The sequence below is a fragment of the Coloeus monedula genome, assembly GCF_965178545.1.
Source record: "Coloeus monedula genome assembly, chromosome: 16".
Lineage (NCBI taxonomy): Eukaryota > Metazoa > Chordata > Aves > Passeriformes > Corvidae > Coloeus > Coloeus monedula.
The window spans coordinates 16,496,787-16,517,659 of NC_138796.1; the positions used below are offsets into that span (position 1 = coordinate 16,496,787).

At 47.6% G+C, this 20,873-nt stretch overlaps 2 protein-coding genes across 5 annotated transcripts in view; one reads left to right on the top strand and one right to left on the bottom strand.

The window, feature by feature from the left end:
• Positions 1-262: 262 nt before the first annotated feature.
• On the top strand, positions 263-20,456 carry TELO2 (telomere maintenance 2; the record flags this gene model as incomplete). Of its 4 annotated transcripts, XM_082292437.1 has the most annotated exons (20): positions 263-591; positions 1,032-1,309; positions 1,875-1,943; positions 3,106-3,253; positions 3,626-3,728; positions 4,495-4,563; positions 5,424-5,565; positions 6,798-6,934; positions 7,650-7,738; positions 8,978-9,088; positions 9,733-9,818; positions 10,065-10,162; positions 11,085-11,201; positions 12,145-12,216; positions 12,745-12,915; positions 13,623-13,714; positions 14,521-14,620; positions 15,133-15,197; positions 15,800-15,915; positions 18,787-20,456. In XM_082292437.1, the coding sequence occupies 20 exons, from the start codon at positions 263-265 to the stop codon at positions 18,888-18,890; spliced, it is 2,496 nt and encodes an 831-aa protein (XP_082148563.1). In that variant the 3' UTR covers positions 18,891-20,456. The 4 variants fall into 4 exon arrangements, 3 of the variants coding, with proteins under 3 accessions (XP_082148563.1, XP_082148564.1, XP_082148565.1); XM_082292438.1 differs by lacking the exon at positions 4,495-4,563; XM_082292439.1 differs by lacking the exons at positions 4,495-4,563; positions 5,424-5,565 and having other exon boundaries at positions 3,631-3,728.
• A 70-nt stretch (positions 20,457-20,526) lies between these two features.
• Positions 20,527-20,873, bottom strand: part of IFT140 (intraflagellar transport 140) — a gene marked incomplete at both ends in the record, with an annotated part of 98,860 nt that continues 98,513 nt past the window's right edge. The window contains one exon of the mRNA XM_082292436.1: positions 20,527-20,727. Coding sequence (XP_082148562.1) covers positions 20,527-20,727 — 201 coding nt within the window. The remainder of the gene's footprint in view (positions 20,728-20,873) is intronic.

Consider the following 20,873-nt stretch of genomic DNA (forward strand, 5'->3'; position numbering starts at 1 on the left):
TGTAGTGCCGTGCCGCGCCGTGCTGTACCGTGCGCACCTTGCCGCGCCGCGCCGTGCCGTGCCCTGCCCTGCCCTGCCCTGCCCTGCCGTGCCGCGCCGTGCCCTGCCGTGCCGCGCCCTGCAGTGCCGTGCCGTGCCCTGCCGTGCCGCTGCCCCTTTAAGGGGGCGGTGCTTGTGTCCCCGTTTCCGTGGGCCGGCGCCGCTCATTGGCTGCCGCCCAGGGCGGGCGGAAGCGGGGCGGCCGCGCGCTCCCGTCCGTGCTATGGCGGCAGCGGCGGCGCCGGCGGGGCCGGGGCTCGCTCTGGGGCCGGGGCTGGAGCCCGTCCTGCGGGAGGCCGTGGCGGCTCTGGGCCGGGCAGGGGCCGGGGAGGGGCCGGCGGCGGTGCTGGGCGCGGTGCGCGCCGCTCTGGCGGCGGCGGGCGGCCCAGCCGCCCTCGGGGAGCGGGAGCGGGCACTGTTCGGCGCCTTCCTGCGCAGCCTGGCCCGGGCTCCTGGCGCGGCGCGGCCCGAGGGCGTGTGGCAGCGCTGCTTCCTGGAAGGCCCGCCCGGCCTTGTCCTCTGCGTCTTGCTGGAGGCCCTCGGCTCCCCGGGGTCAGTGTGGCTCCCCGGGGCAGGCAGGCGGGCGGGGCCCGCAGCGCTGACGGGCTGGGGCTCCCCGGGGCTGGTCTCGGCTCGCAGCAGGGATGTCCGGGGGTGCCTTTCAGCGGGGCTGAAGTGCGCGGGGAGCGGAGATGTGGGTGAGCGTGGGCAGCCCCGGCGCTGCCCTGAGCGCCTTCAGACCCCGCACGATGCTGTGCGTCCCGCAGTCACAGAGCTCTTTCAGTCGTGGTTGTTGAAGGTCCTGAATGCTTGGAGCCGAGGAAACTGCAGATACAAAGAGATTAAAATCGCTTTAATTTGATTTTTGTTTAAAATCCCGTGTAACAGAGCAGCGGCGTTTCAGTGGTGATACCACAACAGAAAAGCTATAGCGCTCACATCTTATTTTTACCATTTAAAAGAGACAGGAACTTACAGTTATTTTCTTCCAGCCCTGGCCTTGACCCGAGGGAGGTCGTTGGGGTCCTGGAGCAGTTCCTGCAGGAGGGCCGGCTGTCAGCATTACTGTGGGAGGTCTGTCAGCAGCAAGCACAGGCGGCCTGCCCAGAGCTGCAGGATGCCCTGCTCAACAAGATTGTGTGCTTGCCCGAGCATGTGAGCAATAAACTCCAGGGGAAAAACCCACCAGTGTTCTTCCCACAGACCTACTTCCCTCTCCTGGGTGGTGCAGTTCTCCAGGTGCTGCAGAAGATCTCCAGCTCTCTGCGGGGTAAGGCTGCAAGATGACTGGACTGTAGGGTTGCCGTTTCGGAAGAAATGTTTTGTGCGTGGACCCCATAGCTGCTGCTTGAAATACAGATGATGAGTGTTGCAGAGCCTCATGTTCCTCCTTCAGGCTATCCTAAAAGCATAAAGTCCCAGGAATGAGGAAAATAGCTGAGGCCTTTTAGAAACCACTGAAAGCAGCAATCCTCCAAGCAATTAAACAGCATCATCTGTTGCTAAAACTTAGTTGTGGTCACTTGATGTGTGCTGAAGGAATCGTTTGGGAGATTTGAGTGGTACTGAATGAACCAGTGTCATTGATAACTTTCCATCACGTTAAAGTGGGACTGAGCTGCTTTAGCCTTTTTCCTGTCACTGTAAATAACACTGAATGCTGGCTTGTGCCTGAAGGCAGGTAGTGGAGGGAGGAGGAGATGATGCTTGAAGAGAAAAAGTTAATCTGTGTTTTTGGGATACAGCACTTGTGGAAGTCTCTGCACCTACTCCTGAAGGCTGGTTGGAGGATGCTGGTGACACGCTTGTTAAAGCTCATGTCTGTTTTATCCCAGGTGGCTTGGACTGCTCCATCTCTTTTGTTTCTCATGTCCTGGGGAAGGTGTGTGTTCATGGAAGGCAAAGTGAGTGTTTTACTGTGCTCTTTCGGGGACAGGGAACGTGTTTTAGTGTATTAGCATGGGAGGATGACCGTGATGATGATCAACAGGAGTGGGAGACCAGTGAGTTAATTTGGAGCTGTTCTGAGTGGGGCTGCACAGGCTGCCCTCTGCTCTCTGAGGCTGCTTAGCTGCATCTGGTAGATGTTGGTGCTTTTCTGCCAGTTCACATGAATGGGACCTGTTCTTTCAAAAACTGATGGAGAGAACATCCTCATCAGGATGAGAATCAGGATTCTCATTCTGCCATTTGGGGCATGACTATTAAATGCTCTTTTAGTGCTTTTCATGTCTGAAAGTGTTGTAAATACCAGTGTAAGTCCCTGCCCGCATGCAGTAGCCCTCTTGTGGGAGCAGCCGTCGTCTGGCGTTGCTTAAGACTTTGAAGCCACTGAATGCAGTAATTAACAGGGGTGGGGAAGAAGAAGAAGAAAGATTTTCTGGCTCTTTTCTGTGATGAGGAATGCTGGCCAGTTCCTTAGGCTGCTTAGGGTGGTTATTACCAGTCAGTTCTCCAGTTCGTGTTTGAGCATGAGCAAAGAGGAGCAGTAGAGCTGGGGAAGGGTCTGAAGCACAAGTCTGATGAGGAGTAGCTGGGGGGACTCAGCCTGGAGAAAAGGAGGCTCAGGGGGGACCTTCTCACTCCACAGCTCCCTGAGAGGAGGGGGCAGCCAGGTGGGGGTCAGGCTCTGCTCCCAGGGAACAGGGTCAGGACAAGAGGAAATGTCTTCAAACTGTGCCAGGGGAGGCTTAGATTGGATATTGAGGTAAACTTCTTCATGGAAAGGGTGGTCAGGCATTGGACCGGGCTGCCAAGGGTGGGGGTGGAGTCACTAAATCCCTGGAGGGATTTAAAAGCCCTGTGGATGTGGCACTTGGGAACATGGTTTAGTGTTGGCCTTGGCAGTGGTGAGTCATAGTTGGACTTGATGGTCTTAGAGAGTTTCTCCAACCTAAATGATTCCATGATTCTATTCTGATTTCTACTGCAGGAGCAATTTAGAATTGCAAACTGTATGTTGTATTTTTCATGTTGTGAAGATCTTGAAATTCTCAGGTCAGTCTCAGATGCCGTTGCACCAGTCCTGCCCATCTGGGGTATTTACTGTTTTCTCTTCTGCTTCAGAGGAAATTCTGGGAGTTTTGGTGCCCCACCTGACAGACCTCACCAAGTCAGACTGCATCTGGCAGAGGATATGCTGGCGGTTGGTGGAATGTGTGCCAGACCGCTGGATGGAAGCAGTGGTCCTTGGTTTTGTGCAGGGAGCACCCGGGTAAGAACTCTGCTTTCTCCCTGATCCACAGCAAAGGCAGGAATTGTCACAAATACTTGCAGAATCAGTCTGTGAAAGGTGCTGTCTTTGTGTAGGTGGTTTTTTTACACTGCTATTTCCTAAAAGACTCGAGGGATAAAGTAGTTGATTGTTGCCTCTCAGGGAGAACCTACACCATTTCTTAAGTATCTACATCATGGCACACAGTGGAAAAACAAGTGAAAACATTCTTTGCCCTTAGTGGCTCATTGTCTGAGTTTAGAGGTATTCTAGAGACTTGGTTGCAAATAGCTGCTCTCAGATTTTCCTATGATTAGGAGTAGCATGACAGCAATAACATGGATTCCTGATGTTTTGTTGTTGTCTTGTTAGGGCAGATGTCTTGTCCAGATTGCTGGGGAACCTGGTTGTGAAGAACAAGAAGGCTCAGTTTGTGATGACACAGAAGATGCTGCTCTTGCAGTATGGCCACACGGTGAGGATTCTGTGGGGAACAGCAGTGTAGCAGTGCCGCGTTTTCCCCACTGCCAGTGTGGTTTTTAGCTGAGCTCTTACTCTTCCCAAGGAAGGTTTAACTCTTCATTCCAAAATGAGCCCTGTCTCCCCACCTTTGTGCAGCTGTTCACCGACAGCAGAGTGTAACAGAGAAGGAGTGGTGAACAGTAGCTTTGAAATAATGGAATTCACGTGCTCTCTCAGGGTTAATGGTGAATAGCAGAATTACTGTACTCCTCTGGAACCAAGTGGTTATTTGCACAGAGTTTCAGAATTCTGGGGAGCTGAAGGCACTCTGTTATCTTAGAATCTGAAAGAGGAGACTGAAACAGCCATGACCCACCCTCAGGGATAAGAATTAGATCAAAGACTTGAGACAAGGACTGTTGGGTTTTTTCACGTGCACCTAAGTTTGTCACAAGGTCTTAGGAACTGTTCTGTGGCTTGTGATGCTGTTGTGAGAAATGTTCTTTAGACTTCCTGAGTTCTGTGTTTGCCTGGGACTGTGCTGGTTTTGTTGGTAAAAATACTGTACTGTATTTCTGTCATGGTTTTCCATGTATTTTATCAGCAACTGCATATGTGTGTTTGCTTGGTTTTTAAAATTTGTTTACTTTTGTGTCTCTGAATGCTGTCAGACAGTCCCTCAGAATGAGGTTTACTGTAGTAAATAAAAACAGACACTTGTCATGGCTGGATGACAGCTTTATGTGCAGTTGAAGCAGGAGTTGTGGTTTTCCTTGCAGACGGCCGTGCTGCAGAACCTCCTTGGCTACCTGTCCCTGGACAGCCTCCGGCGCCCCTTGTTGCTCAGAGTAAGGCTCACTGAGTCACTGATGAGGTGGCTGATGGAGAACATTCTGTGTGTCTGGGGGTGCACAGTTTTGGTGTTTCTCTCAGACTTTCTGGTTGCTGTTCATGAGAGTGAGGGAAGCTGAGCCGTATCACAAGTGAGCTGTGATAAATTAATCAAAGCTTTCTGCACTGCTGGCACTAATTTTTCATATTTAATTGGTAAATTGTCTTCCAAGTAGCAAAACTAGCGAGGCTTGGATTCTGACAGATGTCCCATGTCCTCTATCCTTCTCAGCTTCCTCTATCACCCTGTTTGTGTGGCTGGGCACATGGCAACAAAAAGTTGGTGGAGAGTTGTCTGTTTACCAAATGGTTGATGTTTCAGAATCTCTCTCATGTCCATTTTCCTCAGAGAGGATGGCAGATATTTTGCCTCTCTGAGTCAGCAGTGTGATGAAACTTCTATGAAATCTGTATATCTGGAAATCCCTACCATTTTGTCAAATTATTATTTTTTCCACTGTTAACGTGTTCTAAAATTATCTGGAAGTACTGACAGTTATCTAAAATTGGACTAAACACAGATAAAACCATATAATATTATACTGGTTTTTGATAATAATACATATTGCTTTGCATACAATATTTATTAATGAGAAATAAACATCACTTCTAAATTTAAATCAAATTTAAATCAATTTAAACAACATCTTAAAGGAAGGTGCCGTTCTTGGGTGGTCAAGCACAGTATGTTTTGGGCCCTGAAATACAACATTTGTATTTTTTTACTCTCTTCGTAGGGAGAGTAAAAATGTGCTTCAAAAAATTACCTCTGTATAGAAAAGATCCATTTCAGGCCAACCTGAGTTCTCTAATTCAGGTGCTGCAGGAGCTGTTGGAGACCTGGAGCAGCAGCAGTGCCGTGAAACACTCCCCAGCTGAGCAGCAGCTGTACATTAGCAAGGCCATCCTCATCTGCCTCTCCCACCTGAAGGGGCATGAAATTGAGAGCTGCAGACAAGGTGAGGCTATGTGAGAAGCAGGGCTTAGATTTGTTTAGCAGAGAGTCTTACTATGAGTAGAAAAAGATCTTGTTTTGATCTGCAGATAAGCAGAATTGTCCCGTTTTCACTTTGGCATATGGGGTAACCTGCTGGAATCATCTTTAGCATTGATATGATACAATTCCAAGTGCATAACTTTAGGTTATGGAATTGAGGAAGGCCTAACTTTGCCCTCTTACCTGAGCAGTGGTTTAAAACCCCCAAAGTTTTGTCACAGGAAAACAAGGACTGACTCTGGGACTTTGTGATTTAGAGGCTTAACCTTGGAGCATGGGAGCAGCTCCAGAAAGGCAGGGAAGGTATCTGAGGATAAAAAGCTGTTAGCTTGGTGTCTGACTGTCCACAGGCATTCCTCAGTGTGAGGTGAGCAGGTTAGTCACTGGCGTGGGCCTCCAGTTCTGTGCTCACACAGTGCACAGTACACTGGGGTCCTGGCCTAAAATCTCTGTTTCTGTTGCAATAAAAAAAATTCTGTGCAATGTCTAGAATTACTCCTCTGTGTGTGTGTGACTTATGGGGGATATGAAGGTTCACTTCAAGACTTGCTCATCTGTTTCATTCTAGAATTAATTGTTCTTTAAGTGAATAAGTGACCTGATACGTACTACCAGTTCTGTAGTTTTATAGTCAGTTTTTTGTCTGACAGCTGTTGAAAAGATGAGTTTTCTGAGATGAAGGAAGTCAGTCAAACCAGCAGTAAGCCTGCCTGGTGAAGCTGGCAGCCATTATTCCCCAAGGGCTGAGTAGTACTTGTGTTGTCTGCCTGTTTGAACTTATCCAAAGTTAGGCAAATATCTGTCTCTATGTGATTGTTGTACTGGTCAGAACTTGTCCTCAAAACATGATTTTTTTATTTTAGTGACTCTGAAGCGCTCTAAAACCAAACTAAAGATTGACTTGATTTACCATCCTTTTTTGTTTCAGGGAAAACAAAAATATTGCAAGTTTAGAATAGATTGTAATGTTTTGTTGACTTGGTACCCCAGGAAGGGTGTGGGTTTGCTGTGCTGGTGCTGAAGGGCAGCACTGCCACTGCAGAGAGGGAAGCCACAGTTCAGAGACCCTTTCTATCCGTTATTGGGTGGTGAGTGGGTAAAGCTGCCCTCAGGGAAGCACACAAAGATGGGTGTTTGTTTCTGCCACTGTTTCAGAATTTCAAACATGCACTGTTTGTTGGTTGGTTGTTTCAGAGCTTCTCACAAGCATGATGGAGGGTGTGAAATGCCACTTGGACAGCAGTCTGCCACAGCTACGGCGTCTGGGCATGGTGGTGGCAGAGAGCATCAGCTTGAAAATAAACACTGAGGGGCCTGTCCTGAAGTTTGAGGTGAAGGTTTCAATGCAATTTATGACTGGTGTCCTGGACTTAGAGGAAGTAAAAGCTTTAAACCAGATGAACCAGGGCATTATAGCACTTTTTAATCTGGAAATAAGGAGAGGCAGCCATACCTTCAAAAAGAGAGAATCTGTTTACAAAAAACAATTGTATAGGAAATGGCCAGGTGGCTGAGAGTTACCTCAGGAATGCAATCTACTGGCAGAGGTCGGGATAAACTTGGTAATAAAAGTTTATCTTATTGCATGAGGGAATCAGAATCTGATTTGTGGGAGTTGAGGGGGAGCTTCAAACCTAAACCAGTGGTGAGCATTCAGTCCCTGACATGGTGGGAAGACCTGTTCTGAGCTGGGATTTTCAAGACTGACATGGAGATATTTGCTGTGCTCTTTCCAGTAGAATTTGTGTGACTGATCTGATTAAATCACATTAATTCTTTAAAAGCCTGCCACATCCCTCCTGTCACATTGCCATTTATTAAATGTTTGAAAGATGGAAATGACATTCAGACAAGGTGTCATCAGGTACTACTCTCAAATATAAGGACATATGCAGCCACCTGCTGCTGTCAGCACAGGGATTGAAACAGGATGGGTGAGGGTTCATCTGCTCATGATTTAGTCCATGTGCAGTACAAGGGTGAAATGTTGAATGCTGGGCATATTTGCAGTAATAGAGTGCAGCAACACTTATTCTGAATGTCTAGTATGAAGAAGATGATGAAACAAGAGAATTGAAGTCCCTTCTGGTGCAGACTCCACCATTCCGTGTTGTCCCCAGCTTTCCAGAAGATGAGTAAGTTATTACTACTATTCATGCCATCTTTTTGCACTTCTCCCTGCCTTTTTCCCATTACTCACAAGAACTATGTACAGTATTCGAGATGGTTTATGTATTGTTAAGCATCATAATGCACCACCTTCTTACAGTGTGATTTAATTACATTCATAATTCGATTGGTAGTGTGTATTAAAATTGCCTGTTGATAGCTGCATGTGTTGAAATTGGGCTGCAGGGGTCTTGTGTGCCCTTGGGTAGAATCAAATGGGCATTTCTGTTTGCTTCTTGGAAATCTGGTATTTGTGCTGTATGCCCCTAGCCCATTCACCCGTGACAAAAATCTACTGCATCTGTCACTCTAAAGACTGGCTCTTCAGTGCTCTTAACTTCCAGAGCATCTGCTGAGGCTCTTTGAAGCACTGTTTGATCAGCAGAGGAATGAAGTACTTTATGTTACTAGCAGATGAAGCTGTCCAGCACTCCAGGGAAGTACAAAAGATTTATTGCTCCCATTTTAGGGGCATGATCAGCATAGACAGGTGTTACAGACAGCTTTTGAGAAGCAGAGAGATGAAAAGACAATGCCAAAGTCCACAGAACTAGATAGACACAGAATAAATATTCACAATTATTGTATTCATCTTATTAGCAATGGTTAAGAATGTTTTTTTCCCATTTTGTAGAATCATGGAACAATTTGAGTTGGAAGGGACCTTAAAGCCCATTCCATTCCACCCCCTGCCATGGGCAGGGACACCTTCTATTAAGACCAGGTTGTTCCAAGCCCTGTCCAACCTGGCCTTGAACTTCCAGGGATGGGACAGCCGGAATTTCTCTGGGCAACCTGTGCCAGGGCCTCACCAGCATCACAGGGAAGAATTTCTTCCTAATATCCAGTCTAAACCTACTCTCAGTTCAGTTTCGTTCACAGTTTCAAATCTGGTGCAAGTCAATGTGATCTGGTTATTGGAATCTTTTCTTAGCAGTCCCAGGTATTGTGCAGGGGAACACAGCAAATTAGCCAGTTTAATTTTTTTTATCCATTGCTCTTCTGTTAGAAGATTCTGCTGCTTTTCTCCCCTTACTCCATTCTCCTTCCCAGTACTTTGTGTCAGCCAAGCTGGGTGTGAAACTACAGCAGGAATAATTACCTGCTTTTCTGTTTAGGCAGCAAGGGTTGGTAGGGTGGGTTGTTTCTTCCTTGTGAGTAAGGACTATTACTGTATTCATTTTAAAACTTCTTGTTCCTCACAGCAGGAGTGAGAAAGCAGGTGCTGCACTGCCGTTGGTACCAGAGAGTAATGAGAAACCCCATTCAGCAGCCCCTGTGATGCCAGATGAGGAGTTGGATGCTGAGCTTGACAGGTACAGGGCAAGAAGCGGGGAGGAAATGGAAAATAAATGACAGATGTGGGGAAAAAGGATCTGTCAGTACCTGCATTTCTTGGCAACTGTTGTGATTTCTGACCTTGTTCAGCTGAGTGGTTTGCAGCAGAGCAGGGTTTTGCATAGGAAATTGCACTAGTCAATAAATTAGGCAAGGCCTGCATTGTGTGCAACCACTGTATTTGTTCCATTTGATGTAGATATATATTTCCTGGAAATTGTGGATGTATTTACCCATTTTAATAGTGAACCTGCTTTATTCTGTCACTATATAAAGAAATATATCTATATATATGTGCTAATATATATGTATATATTATGTGTATATGTGTATGTATATGTATATCAATCTATAATGAAATCTCGAGAGTCAGTTTCTAGTCTCTTGGTCAGCAACTCCTTCCTGTACTCGACCAGGAGATCCAGCTCCAGATCTGGTCACAGAGCTGCTCTTTCCCCTAGAACTCCCAAGGATCCCTCTCAGGCCAAGTGCTGCTGAGTGATACAGGAGTGATGGGGTTGTGACAGCATATGCACTGGTTCTTTCTCTTTGTGTGGCTATCTGGGGAAAGCAAGAACACCTGCACCCCATAAACTAACCCCTGCCTTTATTTCTTTTACAGTGATGATGACCTCACCCCTTATGACATGTCTGAGGATAAAGAGCTAAAAATTAAGGCTCCTGTGTATATCCGAGACTGTATTGAAGGTAGGAGATTTTGGGCTGAGTCTTTATCTGTTTCTTACTGAGCTTGGGAGAGTGAACTCTGTGTAGGTTTATTTTTTCTGGGCTAATTTGAAGAAGCTGTAGAATTTTTGAGTAATTTCACTTTAGTTCCTAATGCTGGTCATGCTGAGTGTCTGTACTAAGACAAATGATTGGCAGAAGGAAGTTTGGGCATTTATTCAAGCAAAGCCATTCTGCTAATAAGTTTTGTTTGTCTTTTGATTTCAGTTCTGACTGGATCAAGATCTGAGGATGTGGACAAATGGGAAGCTACAGTCAAGGCTCTTGAGAGCTTGGTTCGGAAGAATCCAGCAGCAACAAGAGAGGTGAAGTAGTGTGATCTAGGTTACCAGTGGGCTGTCGTAGCAGAGGGCCTATCCCTTTGCTGTTGTGAGGAGACTGAATGTGCCAGTGGAGCAGAAGGCCAGGCTAATGTGTAGCTGGGGTAAAGGTGTGCATTCACAAGCTTTCAACTTGGAAGTAGAAGGAAATAGTTGGCTTGAAAGTGAGGCTGTAGAGCACAGTGGAACAGAGAAGCAGCAAAGACGCTGGCAGCACTCTGCTGTCTTGCAGCTCCAGTGCTCAAAATGAAGTGTCCTACCAGTGCTTGCCAGTGTGAGGAAGCTCCATGCTTTGTGCTGGGCAGGAAAAACACTAGAAATGCAGATTACAGAGCAGCCATTTTGAATTTTGAATTGAAATTCAATTTAATTGTTATTCCCCAATGAAAAGGGAGGCAAAATCAAATGAACTTTCCCTATTTGCTTGTACAAGTATAATGTCTTGTGGAGGGAGTAGTTGGATTGTACTGGTCAAGATGAGAAGCTCAAGGGAGAGGAATCTGGGACAAGGTCAGTGTGTGAAGAGTGCTGGCCACTACCTGCTAGTGAACACTTGAAAGTGTCAGAGACACCAGCTGAGAAAGAGAAGGGCTGTGCTACTGTACCCTTTAACCCATCAGTTACAGTGACAATTCATTCTATGTCATGATGCTACTACCACTTCTCCAAAAAGCCCAAGTGAATGTGGACAGAGAATTGGCAGATGGAGGATCTGTTCAGGGTTTTGAGAAATATGTCTGATGGCATTTGGCTTAGTGTGTTTTCTCTCCCTGCTAAGGAATGGACATGTTACCTATAGAGAATGCCTCCTTGTCTTTGGTTAAACATTAGAAGTGGTGTATAAATCCTACAAGGAAAAAACCAAACACCATCAGGGATTTGATTCCTTTCTTCCTGTTTTGAGCAGGTTAGTGTGGAGCTGGCAAAAATATTATTGCATCTGGAGGAGAAGACCTGCATTGAAGGCTTTGTAGAGCTCCGTCAAAGAGCTCAAGTAGCTGTTTTAACCACAGACCCAATACCTGTGAGTCCCTCTTACTACTTTCCTTTTTCCAATTGAGGCACAGGCAAAAACTGAAGCAGCTGAAGTCTCTTTCTCATTTGATAGAGGGAGCTGTCAGTGTGGTAGAACAGGTAGTCCAGGTCTAACAACATTTATGCCCCTGAAGAATCTGCAAGGAATGACTGAACCAATAGGAAAAAGAAAACCTTGTCAGACTGGAGGAACTGTTTGGAGGCTGTTGGTTTGAGTGTACCTGATAAGGCAGATCAGATAGGGACTTGTTGTACTGAAGGGTTTCACATAGAGGGAAACTGAGGCACAGAGGGCTTCTACAGAGAAAGACCTGACTGGCGACTGTAATCAGGGAATCACAGACTGGTTTGGGTGGGAAAGGATGTTCAAAGCCCATCTCATTCCAACCCCCTGCCATGGGCAGGGACACCTCCCACTGTCCCAGGCTGCTCCAAACCCCGTCCAACCTGGCCTTGGGCACTGCCAGGGCTGGGCCAGCCATGGCTTCTCTGGGGAACCTGTGCCAGGGCCTCCCCACCCTCACGGGGAAGAATTTCTTCCTAATGCCCAATCTAGATCTATCCCCTGCCAGTTTAACACCTTTATGCTTCATCCTAGCAGGCCCCAGTAAAAAGCCTTCCTCCATCTTTCCTATAATGCTCTTTAAGTACTGAAAGGCCATAGTGAGGTCTCCTAGCTGCTGTGCCAGTTGTTTGGGTACCTCTGCATAGGAGGGAGAGAAGAATGATGCAGTCTCATCTGTTATTTAGTTCTTTTGGGAGAATTTAGAAGTGGAAGTGTCAGAATTTCCCCAGTTTACCCTACATGTTTCTTCCCTTCTCCTGGAGGCTTGCTGTTACCTAACAGGTAGCAGAGCCTGTGAAATTAAATGCTTTTAGAGCTAATGGGAAGGCTGTTTCCTGCCTGGGTCTGTGTTCATTTTTCTGTACAGGTTGCAAAGTACTTGACCTCCCAGTTCTACTCCCTGAACTACAGTCTCCGTCAGCGCATGGACATCCTTGATGTGAGTGCTCTCACTTCCCACTTTCCTTCTGTCTGTTGCACCAGTGCCAAGGTGTAATGTAACCTTTTATTCCTCAGGGGAGAAGGCAGAGCCATGGGAATCTCTTACATTTCTATTTGTGCCGGCATTCCCCTCTTGTTCCTGACTGCTGCGCTCCATTACACAGGGATCCCTTCCCACAGAATACACAGCATGTGTTGGGCATTTGCCTGGGAGAAGCCACTGTGTACTTTCACATCATCAGTCTGTTTTGTCTTCCCTTTCTGAAGGACAGCAATCTGTCTGTGACTCTTTCCACACTTGAGTCTGAAGAAGGAGCCACTGCTCTGTTTCAGGGCTAAGTGACCAAGTTCTTGGTCAGTACCTCAGAGCCAGGGGGCTGTTGGAGGTCAGTTTCCTGCTGTTCTTCACTCTAAACCTGTTGTGTCTTTCTGCCTTGTTACTCCTCTCAGTTTGGATGCAGGTGACTCTTTTGTTGTTCCCTAGGGATTACCCATTTTTAACTGAACCTCTCTCTGTTTTATCTAGGTATTGGTTTTGGCAGCTCAGGAACTGTCCTGTCCCAAATTCCATGGGAAGACCAAGCATTCTGGTGCTCAAAAGCCTTGTATCCAGCTCCTTCCAGGAAGTGACAGCTCTAAGGACTGGAGAAGAATTGTTGATGAGAGGATCAAAAGCAAGACTCGGAGATTTGATATGGTGAGGCCAGAAACAAACTAATGTCAAATCCACCAAAAATAGGGACACTTGGAGTTGCTGTAAGTTCTCTCTGGAAAGAGCAAAATACCTGTGAAAGTGGGCCCAATCCAAAGGAAAGTCAGGTAAATATATATTTGAAGTTATGGAGTCTGAGTTTTTTGGTGCAGCATACCAACTCCTGTATTCCTCTCCCAGCTGGGGAGGAAGATAAACCTGAAATTCCTTACCTGGCTTTGAGGGATAATTGCTGTTCTGTGCTTGTTCTGAGCTTGTGTGGCCACTGCAGGGAGCTGTGACTGCACCTCACAGATCCCAGGGCCTCCAGCAGAATAGCTGCTTCTGGGCTACACTGTCTCAGCCTTCTTATTTTCCAGGGAGATAAATTGATGCCAGTTTCCTAGTTTCCAGAATTCCCTTGTGGTTCAGCCTGGAGAGTTTGCTTTCCAAAACTCCTTTATCCCTTGCATGTTCTTGTTCCTTATATCTAACTGAGCAGTACTGAGCTATATTGTATTGAAATGTTTAGATGTGGAGAAGATCTGAAGTGGGAAGTGAGCAGTCCAGTCAGGAAACTGGTAGCCATAGATGTACAAGCAGTGGTTGACCCTGGGCTGGCTGCAAGGAATCTGTAGTCTTGACAGTATCCAGTGAAGTGGAAGAGCTGAGTGCTGCATCTTGTGCCTAGACTTCATTTTTCTCTTGGACAGGGTCAGTCTCATGTGGAACTGGCTTCTCGCCCAAATGAGTTCAATTCTGTTGCTGGGCACTTCTTTTTCCCATTGATTCAGCACTTTGACAGGTGAGTGTGAGCACCTTAGGATGTGGGATGTGGGCATGGCAATTGCCAGAGTGAACCTTTTTGCTTGTCCTGCTTGCCTCAGAGCAGCAGGAGCTGCGCAGGAGCCCAGTGACACCACACTGACACTTGGATCCTTCACAAAGCTTAGGGAGAGGGGGCTGTGGTCTCTTGGACTTACCCTTTGTAGGGCAGGAGTATGTAGGACCCTGCAGAAGCGAAGATCCATCACAAAGGATAATCTGTCAGCAGGTACACAGGCAGTACCACACCAGTTGTCTTGGCTGAACCTCTACTGTGGGAGGTTCACACAAACCACAGAGCTCAGACTGCAGTGTTGAACAGGAGTTAACTCTGTCTCAGGTTGGGCCTATCACCTGCACTGGTCTTTGAGGCCACAGTATAGGACACAGGACACAGTTTATTGTCAGTCCCTTAGGTCTTTGCTAACCTAAGGAAGGCTGAATAATCAATTCCATCATAATCAAGATTATTGTAATACCAGTTGTAATGGTATGGCCGTGGGGGCAGCTTTTGCCTGTAGGTATTTCCAAGTAAAGCCTGTTGGTAGAATGTGTGATACCTGCTGTAAGAGTAGAGGATGTTGCTCTGGGAGATACTGGTTTGTGAGAAAAGATGAGAGCAAACAGCTCTGGTCTGTGCTAACCTGGTAGTGCCTGTATACTGACTGTTGTTCTAGGGATTCAGGCTTATGGGGGACAGTTCCCCCTGCATAACCTCCTGACTGTTCCAAAGAGGCACTGATCAGCCTTCTCACTGTTACACAACTCTGTGTCTTGCACTTGCAGGCCTTTAACAACATTTGATCTCCTGGGAGAAGATCACTTAGTCCTTGGAAGACTGGTCCACACTTTAGCAATCCTGATGTACTTGGCCGTCAACACTGTGGTAAGGAAGGACAGAGAGCAGGGGTGGCTTCCAGCCTGGGAGCTTGAGGTGCCTTCTGGAGCAGCTGTGTGCTTCAGGGCCTGCTGCACTGAGACTGGCAGCAAGCTGGAATTGTGCGGGCTGAGAAGTTGTGAAATGGGCTGGGAAGAACTGGTCAGAAAAGAGACATGGGATTCAAGCTAACCTTGCACTATCTTTTGCCTCTTGGCAACTTCTCGAGGGGGTTGGGCACTTTATTTCACTTTACTGCCAAAGTTTCCTCATCTGTAAAATAAATTCAATTGTAGCACTGATCTTAACAAAACCTTTGTTCAAGCATTTGGACAACACTCCCAGGCACACGATGGGATGGTTGGGGTGTCCTGTGCAGGGCAGGAGTTGGATTCGTGACCCTTGTGGGTCCCTTCCAGCTCAGGACATGCTGCGATTCGATGAGCAGTATGTCTCGAGGCCCCGCTCTACAGGGCAGCGTGGATGGTGTTCAGTGGTGCTGTAACAATCCTCTTTTGCAGGCAGTGACAGCAATGGGAAAGGCACTGCTGGAGTTTGTTTGGGCTCTGCGTTTCCACACGGACTCGTGAGTTACTGTAGTTGTATCCTCTCATTTTTAAAGATCAGCTGTGAGCCAGCCTCCAGTCATGGTTTTCCTTTGTCCAAGACAAGCACCTGGCTCAGTGTCAGTGACCTAATGCATTTAACTCTGTGCTCTCCTCCAGCTGTGTGTTCTTGTGACTGAGTTTAATGCCAGCCCAGCATATGAACTTGGCTAGTCTTCTAGTGGGGCAGTACAGCCATTATCTATAGAATGCTTGATAAATTTCCTGACCACCTGTCCATGTGATAGTTTTGTCTGTGTTTACTCAGGGAGCTCAGAAAACTTCAGATTCGATTCCAGCATTCAGCCTTGGAAAGGAATTAAGACATGTAGCCAAAAGGATGTAAGCATCCAATTTCTGTTTTGCTCTCAGATATGTCCAGGACTCTGAATTGTGCTAGACTTCAGTGCACAGCATGGCAGGGGCTCTGTATGTGGGGCACACTGCAACATCACACTCCTAAGCAGTAGGAATATGGTAAAAGTCGTCATACCATTGGAAACTGGAGAGAGCCCCTGAGGTGAGGAAATCAAGGCAAAGCATAAAGCTGCAGGCCCTTAACCAGCTCAGTCCTTCTCCACAGGTACGTGCGCCAGGGCCTTTTGTCCTGTATCTCCTCCCTGCTCCTCAGCGTCCCTACGGAACGGATTCTGGCAGACATGACAGAGGAGCTGTTGGAGACTCAGTCCTGGCTGGGAGGTAGGATGTGGTGGGGTACATCAGTGCTTTTCTGGTTAGTGGTGCAGTCGTTGTGCAGCATCTCTCTAATTGTGATGGCAGCAGTGATGTCCTGGCGTTGTGCACCAGAGATGTGCATGATTAGCTGTAGGGATGCAGCACTGGGGTATCTGAGGCATAAGCCAAGAGCTGGGTATGGCACTTCAAACTGTGACTGTCCTCACAGGCCAACCACAAAAATCCCCAAAGATAGTCTGTGCCCCCTTTCACTGAGCATCCAGCCACTCACCTCATGAAGCTGCAGGAAGTGTTGTCACGTTGCCTGTTAACACCCAGGCCGTGACTTTGGCCAGCAATAACACACAAGGCTTGTACAGCCCGTTTACACCATGTGCTCATGAGAGGGGTGGTGTTAGAGCTAAAAACAGGAGGAAGAGGAGCATGGCCCAGTCTCTAGCTTCCTATTGCTGATGGAAAGAAAAAGCTACAAAAGACAGCAAATGACTTTGAATGCTGTACCCAGCACACCTTACATCAACACGAGCTGTGTCTGTGGGTTCTGGCAGGCTGGAGCTGCACAGATCAGTGCTCAGGTACTGCAGTGAGCTGGAGGGAAAAGAAGAGCTAATGCTGAAGCCTTCACGGTGTTCTGAGGGTGATTCTTGTGATTCCCTGGTCTGGTTTCCTTCACCATTCCCACTCTCAGTGAGTCGCTTCCCACAGGGAGCAAGCAGGAAGCAACACTGACCCAGCTGGCCTCTGATCCTGGCAGGTTGGGGTGCTCTGTGCCCTTTGAAAGGAAGAGAGCTGGCTTGTCGGGCCGAAGACTTCACTTTTCCCATGACATGATGTGCTCTCAGGAATCTGCTTGTGTCTGCGTTTAACACTGCTGTTACCAAGTGAAGCCTTTCAGGAATGTATTTCCAGCATGAGGGTTTGCGTAATCAGTTTTCAGTGAGTTATTTTGGGGAGGAGGAGGAGGATGACCAAGTTAGTAGCATCTTCTCATGCTTGTAGGTAGTGTAATAGCCCTGTCTTTACATCTAGTGCTTTTGCATGAAAGCTGCACGGTTATTCCTGGTGGGAATGAGAGCAGGGTAAGATAACTGTTGTGGGTATACCAGAGAAAGGAAAAGTGCTGTAGGAGTCATTAAGAAGCCTTAAAGAATTCAGCTCCATGTATGGTCAGATGCAATTTAAGTGCAATTTAAAGGGTTTCTAGAGCTGCTTCCTGAAACACAGCAGCTTCTTGGGCTGTGCCTTTGCTATTTGTTGTAAGGCTGTTGGGAAAACAGCTGCACAGGGAGGCACTGGGCCCTCCCTGCTGCTCCAGCAGGTCAAGTCTGGCACTAGAGACCTGCTTCTGCGAATCACAGGTCTGAGCTCATGGACTTGCTGATGCTTCATGGCTCTTCCAGACAAGATTTGCAAGAGGTGTCATGTATTAGCTATGCTGTAGCTGGGAATGACAAGCTGTCCTGCATGGGAGCCTTGACTACTATGCCTTTTAGCCACTTTGGGTTTCAGCTTAAAGCATCTGTGTTTCCCCTGCCACGGCCAAAGCACAGTGAGAACAGTGGGATAGGAAATGTTATACATGAAGTGCTTAGTAGAAATCCACAAACCTCTTTCGGTTTGTTGTTACATCAGGACCTCTGCAAACTGCTGTAGTGTGTCCTATGACTGACTTTTGGCTCTTCAACCTTTGGGCTGCAGCCCTGGCACTGTGCTTACTGGATGCTTTGGGACACTTCAGCTATGGAGAGAGGCAAGAATCCACTTTGGACTTGCCCATCATGCTGGACTTGCTGTTGAGCAGCCTGATCCTTCCCAGGGGAGGGAGGGAATACCTAAATGCTTCTAGGAAATGGTCCCTTTGATTCCTCAGCCGCTGCCTTTGAGGGAATTCCCCACCCCTTGCAGGTGCTGTCACGGGTAAGTGCTGTTTATGTCAGGTCCATGCTCATGGAACAGAAACAGCACCAGCAGCACTCTGAGCTTTTGAGCTTGTTCCAATCTGCCTTGTAACCTCCCCTTTTGTCTTCTGCAGAGGGAGTGTGGAAGCACCAGGGTGCAGCTCTCCCTGCATTATAAATAGCTCTACTCCCAGTGACATGAGTCATGTGTTTGGGCTGACAGTGCCGGGCTCCCAGCACACTGCTTGTGCGTACAGGATATCCTCACACAGGCTCCCTGCTCTTCCAGGCTCCCCTGCTCAGACATCCTGCATGCATCCTGGTTGTTACTTTGCAGGCCCATTAAGGGCCCCTGGAATAACAGCTGCTGGGAACAGCCTCACGCTGTCCTTACGTGCTGCATGAAGTGTGGAGCTCATTTATCAGAAGACTGGTCTCTCAGAATGGGGAATGTGCTGAACCTTGGGGCCTGTCTCCTTCTTTCCCCATTGGAATGGCATCATGACCCCAAAGGGAGAAGGGAGCGCTGACCATTTTAGATTGCAAGAATGGCAGAGACTTTAGACTTTGGAGAAAGTGGATTTCTAGCTGCAGACTGCATTCACATTTGTAGCTCAGCTGTACAAAGCTTTTGTGTAGCTCAAGGGGAAAAGTACAAATTCTGGCACAGAGCTTATCCCATGGGATCCAAGGTCAGTTTCTACAGTGTTTCAGACCAACTGACTTTGTTTCTCCTACAAGACTGGAGCACTACCCCGTGTGGCCGTCAGGGCTTGCCTGAACTCATGCTGCTTTACATGATCAAGTTTGTGCATCTCTGCCTTCTGGCCTAATGCAGTTCCTGCAAGTGCTGATGCCCAGCCCAGCTGTAGGTGCAAACGCTGTTGTTTAGTTCTGTGATTGTCAGTAAAACAGTGAGAAGTGTTAAGGGCACTTTTTCCCATTCTCCAATTAACAGTGGCTGCTTCTTTTGCAGATGTGATGGAGAAAGACCCTGATGGGGACTGCAGAAGGCTGGCCCTGCAGAACTTGCTGCTAATGGAGAACCTGAAAAAGAAACTTGAATCTGTCCCTTCCTAGCTGAAGGGTAACAGAAATGACCTTTACCTTGTGCTCCTGCCAGCTGGATGTGTTCGGGCACTGCTGGGGCCTCTTCAGCGGTCACCTGGCTGGAGGAGAGGAAGAAGGGGGAAGGGTGCTGAGCTCTAAGCCAGCGAGCCTGACTTGACATCTGGACTTTGTAGTGGAGGCCAATTGAGTGAGCTCTGGTATCCGGTACAGCGTGTACAGATGCAGGAAGGTAGGCGAGCGCTGCCATCCTCCGCACCCCCAGCCCCCACCCCAGCTATTTATAACCTTGGCAGGTCTGAGCACTCAGCTAAAAATACAGGGAAGATCTCACACAGCCTTCTTGTCAGAAAAACAGGAGGGCTGGGGAGGGCCACTTGCCACTATGACCTGCCCCTTAGGAAGGCTCCCATGTCCCCGAGCAGCTGGAGTTTGGGGGACTGGGTGTTGGTCTGCTGCTGGAAGGGGTGGCATGGTGCAGGGAATGGCACTGCTGATGGCATGCAAACACTGGATAGCTACACTGAAGTGCTGAAAGTGTGCCAGACTTTAAAGGCCTGAGCTAGAGCTGGGCTGTGATTAGGAATGAATAAGGCAGGGAATTCTTTTTGTATAATCTTAGTACAGAAGTAAATTTCTACTAAAGAATAAATAATGTTCAGATTTTGACCTTAAAATTTCCCCAACCCTTCTTCTCTGAAAGCAAGTTAGAAACTCCATGTTCACCCCAAGTTTTGAAGCAAGTCACAAAATATGAAAAAGAAAAATCATTCTAAGTGTAAGTGCTGGTTGGTAAGAAACGTGAGTGAACTGATAACTACCCCTTGGCAGGGCAGGGTGACAGGCAGAGAGGTGAGCAGAACCTTGGTTGTTAGTGTTGAGCTTCACTTCTCTCAGTCCTGCTTGTGCCAGAGAAGAAACTGGCCTCCAAAAATCTGACTAGTACAGAGTGGCTTGATGTAACTGTTGTTTGGAGAGGGATCTTCACAGTATGAAAGAAGCTTCACTCACACAGTGACCCAGCTTGAGCAGGGGTTGGACCAGGGGGCATCCAGGAGGTATCCAGGGTCCCTTCCAACCCAGGCATTCTGTGACTGAGGTTTACCCCAGATGTCTGTAAGTGGTTGCTCTACCCCACATGACCCTCTGATGTATTTAAACACAGAAGCTTTTGTTGGAGAGAGTCAGCCTTCAGCCTGCAGGAGGGGATAGTTTGACTTTTAACCAAGCTCCTACCCAAATGGGATGAAGATTGTTTTCAGAAGGTCTCACTTCTAGGGAATCACAGTCTGCACCGTAGCAGATCAAAGCTGTACATGAACATCTCAGTTATTCAGCTCTTCTCTGTACTGATAAAAAAGCGAAGTTACAATGTGCAGTTCTTACTGGGTTTTTTCTGCCTCAAATTTATTAAAATACTAAAACCAGCTTTCTAACAGCACATACATGTGAATCTCTGTATGCTGTGCTTGAGAGAATGTATTAACTCTTAATACTGTTGCTTGTACAGTCAAGCAGGAAAAATAAATTTCTTGGTAATAACCAAAAAGCTGTGTAGCAACAGCATGTGACTGATCTGGGCCCCCTAATGAGGATGGAATAAATGAGCTGCAATAAAGTCAGCTTTGTATTTGGTAAGTGCTCTTTGTCAGGGGTCCTCCACTTCATCAGCCACTTCTTCCTCCTCCCTGTTGTCTGTGCTGCCATGGCCAGTGTGCTCTGGGGCCAGGGCTCGGCTCATGGGAATGCCAGCTCCTCGGTGCACCGCCTCCATGGTCTGTGGGGACACATAGTAGCTCAGGTTCGAGGCTGGAATTCTTTTCTGCATCTCTTCCAGGTAGCGATAAGCCTAAAGGAATGCAGAGATCACTGTCAGAGGGCTCTCAGTAAACCATTTCTTGTGCTTTGCACATTTAAAGTGAAGTTCATCAGCACAGCTGGAGGAACTCGCACTTGGCACCCTCGTGTTTCATCAGAGCAGCAGGTCACAGTTCA